This window comes from Aphis gossypii, chromosome 1 (genome assembly GCF_020184175.1).
Source record: "Aphis gossypii isolate Hap1 chromosome 1, ASM2018417v2, whole genome shotgun sequence".
NCBI classification, from domain to species: Eukaryota; Metazoa; Arthropoda; class Insecta; order Hemiptera; family Aphididae; genus Aphis; species Aphis gossypii.
This window is the reverse complement of record NC_065530.1, coordinates 16,429,999-16,439,471: the sequence shown is the minus strand read 5'-3', so window position 1 is coordinate 16,439,471 and position 9,473 is coordinate 16,429,999. Positions and strand designations below refer to the sequence as shown.

Below are 9,473 nucleotides of genomic sequence, written 5' to 3'. Positions count from 1 at the left end.
TCTGTGCTTTTTTTTTAAATTGCTATTTAACCTCACCCTATCAACAAACTAAAGGTATATGTTGCAATAATCATCCCATGTTTCAGAGTTCTACCTTCAAATTTTGAATTTTCCGATACATACGACATCACACCAATCTAAAACATATTTCGGCTAACGTATAATCCAGAAATAACAATAAATAAAAAATAAATATTAATATTTATTAAAAAATAAATAAATAAAAGCTTTCCGAGAAACGAGTAAATTTAAATTAACCGCTTGACTTGATGTGTTGTGTGATTATTATAATAATGTCAAACTACTTAATTTAAATAAAGCAATGTTGATTTCTGACTGTTTAATTAATATGATTATATATATATATGTATAAATAATATTAGCTAGAGATTCCCGGTTTTTTTATAAATAAAATCCAAATAACATAATAATGTACAAAAATATTTTATTTATTTTATTAGATATAAATAATGATGTACAAACAATTACAATTTCTTTTATTATTTCAACAGATAACAGAACATTTCTAAAACAATTAATAAAACAAAGTTTAATAATTAAATTAATAGGTAAAATGTATTTATATTTACAATGTTTAGGATGGTTTTGATGGTTTTGCTAGTATGGGTTAGATTGTGAATCAAACTATTTTGATGTTTTCTATTGATTTCATTTGTATTACATTTGATTCACCTTCTTTATTTTCTTTTTCGTTTTCGCTTAAACGATATTGTTTTATGTCATCCCATGGTTGTACTTCACCGGATCCAAAAAACGCAAAAATTATAGATGTTGACATCATTATTATGACCATGATCCAAAATACCAAACGCCATTCTAAAACGGTTCTCTAAAAAAATTAAAAAATATAAAATATATTATATTCTTTGATATTAGATAACATAACATTAGATAATTAGTGATCTAGAATAAGTTTTTGAAAAAAGCAAAATATTCAGGTAGGTATACGACATACATTTATTTATTACCAACACCCGTTTCGTAAAAAACTATATTTTGTTCAAGATGACATGATATATTAACACATAATTTAAGTACTACTATTATTTATATATTTTTTTTTAATTATGACGTTATACACAATACAGTAAAAAATTGAACCACACAAATGAAATTAAATAATACCATAGATACCATGGTTTTTTAAACTCCTTTTATATACACCTTATATTTTGCTAGATAGTAGGTTTTCCTGAATCACCTGAATTAAAGGATTAATTCGTGAATACAAAACCAACTTTAAATGAAACTTAAGATAAAAATTCCTCTCAGTATAGAAAATCACAAAAATACAAACTATACTATGTAATATAATTATTGTGTATGTAATACTTACAGTATACAAATATGTGTAAAATAAATCAATTGAAATTATTGATAATTATTATTTAATTTGTAATAATGGATACGTAAACTTACATGTGGTGTAAGGATTCCTACCATGTATGGAGTGGCCATTCCTGACAAACACCCAATACCATTTACCAATCCCATTAGTGTAGGTGAATAATTGGGTGACAAATCAAGTGAATTAATACGTAAGCTAGGATAGCAGAATCCCATAAGAGCTACGCCACAGGTGAAACACAATGTTGCAAGGATTTTATTACATCCAACAAATGAGGCACCCATCACTCCCAAAGCGGGACCAAGATTACCTGAAAAAATGTATAATTTGATATTATTTTTATATTTTTATTGTTATTATTGTTATGTTTTATTGTTTTTACTCGGTGTTTATACCTATTATGGCATATATTTTTCGGATTTTGGTGACTCCCATCGTTCCATTACTTATTAGACGATCGGCTAATATACTTGCAGCAATTGATGTGATCCATTGGGCAAAAAATGGTATTGAAGACAAAAAACCGTTCTAATGTCATAAATATTTTGAATTAATATTAAAAATGTACCTAATTCATTGGCATAGATATAATTTTTGATTTTGACTTACTTCCGTCACAGAAAAGTGCAATACATCATTCATATACTTGGGAAGATCGCTGATTAAAGTAAAAGCGCCCCAATCGTGTCCTGCTCCAGCTATGATCAGTGCCCATACAGGCCCAGAGGTTATTACGGATTTCCAAGGTGTAGGTGTCAGATCCTATACACATAAATCATAGTATCACAGTTCATACAATGTTAGAGAAGGTCTGACTTAAAAACTGCACAACCTTCTTTCTTTCTAATCTTCCAATGGATTTTTTTAAATAGGCCCTCTCTTCGTCCGAAATGAATGGATGAGAATTTGGATCGTTGTAGATGAACATGCACCAGAGTACAAACCAAATGATCGAAATAATGCCAAATAAGTAAAATACGTTTGGCCAACCGCCAGGTATGTACCGCATGATATAACCGCTCAAAAAGTTCGACAAAATATTACCGATTTGCGCACCTGTGTACAGAGTTATGCGAGTAAGTTATCGCTTGTGTACCTAGTATAATTTTTATTTCATGAATACTCGTTATTCGTTACCTGCAAACACCAGTGTGGCGAACTTTCCTTTTTCTTCGGGTGGCGCCCACTGCGCCAAGAGCGTGCAAAGCGCTGGGAACGTCATCCCCTAAGTGGAAAAAAAAATAAACGCACTGTGTAATTGAATATAACTAAGTATAAGGATAATAATTCATTATGTATGAATGAAGAGTTTCATTTTTTTTAAATTTCCAAGCAAGCAAGTTAAAATTTGTTTTGTAATATGTAGATGCTTATCAATTAATTCATTTTATACACACATTAAGTTATTTTTCCCTCATATGAATCTCGTATACTTAAAATATATTTGATTTAGTTTAAATTATTATTTTAGTAAAAAAAAAGAAATTAAATAAATAATGGTTAATATTATTTATAGTGTTATATTACATTGTTTTATAAGTACTGCATTTTAATCTTAAGAAGTGTTTAATGTACTAGTCATGGATTTCAATATTTTGATCCTCATTGAAAACGAAATAATAAGCATAAAATATCCACAGAGAAAACATAATCTTAACCAAAAACATTAATTTCAAACATCTCAACACTATCGGATAATTTTATTCGATGTTCAAAAAATCTTTGGTGTCGCAACGTCTTGACATATCAAATTATCAAAAATAAATAATATATCAATTATTAATGATGTCTGCTAGTTCGGTCTACCACTGGATTGCGTCGTCAATTTCAGTTAATAATTTATCTTATATATGTATATATATAACCGAGCTGTTAAATTTCCATCTTATTGTAATTTACAAATTAAAAATAAAAAGTTAAGTGACTTTTGACTTTACATTCGACTTTGATTTTACATTAATTCGAAACAACGAGTTAATACGATCATGTGGCGACTCGACATGTCTATAACATACGTAATATTATCAATGGTTACGTCTTACCATACTCGTATATAAAAATAATCGTCGACTTTCCCACCCTCGGTCACAACTACTTCAAATGTTATATGGTGTGATAACGCGAATACAGACGACACGTTATAATATGGCGTTAACAATATTATACCTCGCCGAGTCCTTCCACGAACCGCAGGATGGTCAGTGGCGTGGACCCGATGTGCGCCACGAACGGCGTCATCAGTGTGAATATGGCCGTGCACAGTATGCCCAGGCCCATGGTGTGCTTGCCGCCGTACTTCTGGGACAGCGCCCCGCCGGGGAGGTGCGTGAGTATGTAACCGTAGTAGAACGCCGACAGCACCTGTCCCTGCGTCTCCTCGTCCCAGTCGAACCGCGGGCGATCGCCGTGAACGCGCCCTTGCGCCGGTGCCGCGGCCGCCACTGATGTCGTCCGGTTGGACGCCGGAGCGGAGTGCGCCGCCGCCGTTCCCGTCATCGGACAGTAGTCGTGTTGCACGGCCGTCAGCGGATCGCTGCGCCGCCCCTGCACCTGTACCGGCAACACCATTTGCGTGAGCGTGATGCCCAGACAGGCCCGCATCACGTACGCCATCGTCACGCCCAGCATCCCCATCACGGCCATCACCCATCTCTGGGATACGCGTCCTGCACAGCCGAAAACGACCCGGAACAACGGGACGAGAAAAAAAAAATTAAAAACATCGAACTGCAACGTCGATAACATCACACGATTGTTATTATTATATTTTCACCGAGAACGTTTTACATTTGACTACGGTTTGCGAGTTAATGTTTTCAAACTTTTCGATTTAACAACTAACTTTTACATTTAAATAAAAACTGCAGCTAACATCTATTGTAACGACTTAATAGTTGCTTCTAGACGATGGATTGAAAATAATACGTCTAGTAAGACGTACTTAGTTATTATACATACTAGGTATAGGTAATATTAAAAAAATAAAATTGAATAACTTATTTTTAATTAAATTAAGTTAGGTAATATTTATTTTGATCTTCATATAAATTTTCAACTTTTACAATTAAATATCTAATACATTATTTTTTGAGTATTAAGAAAATTATAGCTTAACATAAATTTAATTGAACAATGCATAAGTGTAATTACTTTATTTAACTACCTATATACATTTTATAAATTAACCTATCAGTTAAATCAATTCTTTTTGAAAATTCTACTTTTTATACATAAATGTTTCACGTGTTAATTCACGTATAACGAATTAATGCCATTGTTCAAAGAGTTATCCAGGACTACAGAGTGTTGATAATCAATACAATCGACAAATATATAGTTGTTGTATTCTATGTATAACTACATTACCATATTATTTTTCATAAATTATACTAAGTTCATTATAAATGTCATAAATTATAAAACATAAAAATCATTGTTATTTGAGGGTACCTGGTCTATAAATAGAACCTGTCAAGTGTCAGTCCTTAACTATGGAGAATTAAAATCAATAGATTCTATCTATTTAATACAATTAATTAGTTATAATACCGATTATCAAAAATTATTATCGTTTTATATTCATTGCGTCAACCATACTATAGGTTCCCATAAAATAGTGTATACCATTATATCAATATATATTATTAATTATTGTACTATAATATATATCATATTAATAAAATAAATGATAAGATCGTCCTAATATTTTGGTTATAACGCCACGATAATATATCCTCTTTTATTTACTTAATCGAATTATTATTCCCGTAAAATATGAATCAATTCAGAACAAATAAATGCTAACTGAATAAAAAAAATGTATTACCTAAAAATATATACAAAGTTGTATATTCTGTAGAACTATTTAGTTCTTACCTTTGATTTTTTTACATGTTACATTATTTATAATGTTAAATATTATAATATGTAACTTTTTACGTTAAATTTTGATATAAACAAAAAATAAATTTCAAGATTTAACGTAGAATAACTTTGACCATTTTTAGATTTTATAACCATTAAAATCATTCATGACAAAAGAAGATATTATATATAACTTTTGATTTTAAAAAAGCTCTCGTTAACAGTTTGATATTTTGATATTGGCCTTTTGGTTTTAAGTAAATTACAAAAAATATTATTTGAAGTTGAAATTAATAGAATTAAGTTATTGTTAATGGTCCGTTAATTTTTTAACGCTCTTATTTTAAAATTAGTTAGTTAACCGTATCTATACAAATTAAAAGTGTAGGTATATTCAAAGATGGATCTAAGAATGAAAAAAGTTGCTTAGACATAAACTATGTACTTATAATCTATATAACTCATATAAGTAAAAATTAAATACTCATAAGTGGTAAATCATGAACATGTTATAAATTATTGTACGTAGATATTTAATTTAGACACCATTAAAGATCTTTAAAATATCAAAAGGTCTTCAGTCTTTATAACCCCCACTAGTTTACAGGGTAAATTATATACATACATATTATATATATACTTTGTCAATGTAGGCCTGATAGGTAAGATAATATGGCTATATTATATTGGCCTTGTCATTTTCATTAAGACGATTAAATCTTATTGTTTAATAATTTTCATTTAGAAATATAAATGTAATGTGTAATGTGCCTATTTATTGTCAATACATTATTATCGTGAGATGCGGGGTAAAGGTTATATACATCAATTATTATAACCACTATAACGTCATGCCAAAGTGTTCGGTCCTTGTCGGAAATAATAATATTATCAATATTAAAAGCAGGCTTATAGATAAGGGTATTTACAGAAATTTCATTAATGTTAACAGAAGAATTATAGAAATATTTGATCATAATATTATAATAACATTATGTTCAACAGAAAATTTCAATGTTTTATTTACTTCGAGAAATTATCATAGATGGTCAGTAGTCAAAAAGTTAGAAGTACATAATATAGATAAAGGAAAAAATATCGTATGTGTTTTCTACCCTCGTTAAGAACAATTATTTGAAAGTCTAAAAAACAAAAATATATTCGTCAGAATATAATAACCAGGGCTAGGACTTATATGCAACAGCATGTTTTTTTTTTGCGACTTCTGATTATTGACTTTGTCAGTAATGTCCACGAATCACGTCATGATGAGATAGATGGTGGTGTTTTTATTTTGCATATTTGTGCATATTTTGGATAAAATGCATATTATTGCATATATTGAATAAAATAAATATTATTGCATATTTCGATTAAAATAATGCGAAAAATGCATGTTTTATTGTTTATTTCGTATTTAATTCATTTATACTTGGCAATTTAAACAATTATGTTGTCGTAGCATGTAACACTTTTGAATGTAAGTTATAAATTTTATTTCTAAATTATTTTATTTTATTTTATTTCTCAATTATAATATTATATAAAGAACAGACAATTTTTTTTTTGTTACTTTATTTTTGTGTTTATCTTATAAAAATATTTTATCCACACTTAATTTATTCAATCAGGCTGGTTTCATAATTAAAAAAAAAAAAAATAATATTTTTCTAATTTAGTAACTTATTAATTATTATATATTTATATGTTTATTGTAATTGTCGAAACTAATGGTTCAGACAAATTTTCTTAATAATAATAATAAAAAAAAAATCTTATAAAAATTTAAATGCATATTTTTGCATATATTTTGGTAAATAAAAAACATATTTTACAATTTTTTATTGCATACAAATCCTAACCCTGATAATAACCATACAACGATATAACTAAATGCACTGGAATAATTACATATTGATATGAAATTAATAATGTCAAGACTAAAAATGTAATCTATTGGATGACATTATAATTATAATGGCTGATAAACAGAGATAATTAAGTTTGAAATCTCCTTTCCACAACAACCGTTTACTATGATTACTGATTTGTGACCATGTTCTTTTATACTGTTGTATACATTTAATGATAACTTACTTTTTTTTTAATAAGATACATTTTAAAGTTATATAATTAAAAAATTATTTTAATTGATCGTTTTTATTGTAAAAATCATAATTAGTAATGACTAATCTAACTCTACAGCGATACGTTTATAAACTTGTTTATTCGATTTTTGTGATTCATAGTACATCGATAAATAAAATTTATCAACAACTAATAATAAAGTTATGTGACTACATCATGTACCTATCTATAAGTATTTTGTATAACTTATCTTAAATTATACAATCTGATTTTCCAGATCATAATATTTTTTTTTTACGTAAAAAAAAATTAATTTTAATTTTAAGAACAATTATTTTTTATAGTTTCTTATATAACTTATGTTTAAAATTAAGAATAACACGAGTATATCTAAATAAAGAATCTATTTGCTATCGATTGATTATTTTGCTAAAAACAAATACTTGTTTATTTTGTTTCAGAAATTATTTTAATGTACCTATAAATCGTATTTAGAACTTTTAAATATACATATTTATAAATGTGGTCAAACGTTGAATAGAGAGACACCTGTTAATAATACTCACAATAATATTTATTAAAGTTTAAATGAAATGTATAGGTAATAAAAAGTGTAAAAAGCAATAAAAATATTTTTCTGGGTAGGTACCTATAATGTTTCTCGTTTATTCAAAGTTCACATTTTTATCTTAAAATTTTATTGAGCGAATTTAAGTTTTTATTTTACTATGAAATAAAAATTCAATTTAATCAAGTTGCAATTTAAAAAATTAAATTGTGATTTAAATGTTCTTATTATAACGGTCAAGACATCAAAGTATGACTAAAACATAAATGTTCACATTTTAACCGACACAAAATTAATAGATAAATCATAGAAAAAATTTGATATTTGGTTATTTACATTATAAAATTAAGTGAATAATAAATTTTTAATAAGAATAAAACGTCAAAACTTTATATTAAAATAAACTTAATAAATAAAAAGTACTATGAAAACATTATTGTTTCTTATTTTAATATATATATATATATACAAGAAAAACATGCTATTATAACATTTGTGGGATTAACGTTTACTTACGTGAATAAAATTTCATAGTGACGGTTAGTATATAATATTGTTCTCTTGGTGTCTGTATGTATATTGTATATATATATATGAGAATCTACTATTTTGAACAATAATTTATAGATGACTGTCGTAATTTGTTCGAAAAATGAAAATTTCCACGTTAGCTTTTCGATCAATTGCCTTATTACAGTATTAATAATACTGTTCCGTATACGAGACTCGTGAAAATAATTTAAAATGATACTATATTTATATTTATTAAAGATTCGATGTGAGATGTTTTCGTTATAATAGTTTTGTTAATCTGCAGTTGAGTTCGGCTGCATCTACATAATATAATGGGCCGTTTCTTCACAATTAATTGTATTGAGCGACACGAAATAATACTGTGGTTGTGCTGTTTGGACAGAGCGAGTGGGTGATTAATTCGCTCTTATTTTGTATACCAATCATCTTATCTGAATTCATATTATTGGAGTCATATCACTTAAATGTTATTTTGATGATAACCAACACGTTAAATGCATTCAATGCTTTTTAATATTGTTACGCTTACTGTGTAAAATAATAAATTAAAAAATTATATAGAAACTTTTATTTTTTGAAATACCACCTCCTATTAGTATATATAGTAAATTGGTAACCTGTGAATGATAATTTTATCAAGGGTCAGCGATTATCTATAAAGTAAATTGTATTTGTAATTTTTTTAATCGTTAGTACGAGGAATCATTTAAGTTTGCCAATTTGGAATTATATTGATTTTTAAGATTTAAAATGGCTTAAGTTAATATTCAGAAAAATCTTTTCTTTTTTTTTTTAATGTATATATTATATACTTATTATTGTCGTGTATAACTATACACAAGCCAAAGATGAAATAAAAAACTAAATTTTGATGATTTATAGATGATTGAGCATTTAAAACTTAGATGAACAGCGAGTAGAGTGCCTAACTATTAGTGAAAATATAACACATAATCCGTGATTCTGTTTATTTAATACTTATAATAATAAATAAATGTATTTTAAGTATACGATATTTATGAATTAAATAATATTTAATCATTATTAAAT

General features: G+C 27.4%; 1 protein-coding gene across 2 annotated transcripts; it reads right to left on the bottom strand.

Annotated features, from left to right (window-relative positions):
• Window positions 1–428: 428 nt before the first annotated feature.
• LOC114129611 (sialin-like) lies at window positions 429–8,809 on the bottom strand. Of its 2 annotated transcripts, XR_007603489.1 has the most exons (9): window positions 8,406–8,809; window positions 3,536–4,035; window positions 2,507–2,594; window positions 2,202–2,425; window positions 1,979–2,131; window positions 1,765–1,897; window positions 1,441–1,679; window positions 591–850; window positions 429–526 (listed from the first exon to the last, which is right to left on the bottom strand). XR_007603489.1 is itself a non-coding variant. In XM_027994409.2 (8 exons), exons 1-8 carry the CDS (start codon window positions 8,419–8,421, stop codon window positions 641–643), a joined length of 1,563 nt encoding a protein of 520 aa, XP_027850210.2. In that variant the 5' UTR covers window positions 8,422–8,809; the 3' UTR covers window positions 429–640. The 2 variants fall into 2 exon arrangements, 1 of the variants encoding a protein (XP_027850210.2); XM_027994409.2 differs by having other exon boundaries at window positions 429–850.
• Between the last annotated feature and the right edge of the window lie 664 nt (window positions 8,810–9,473).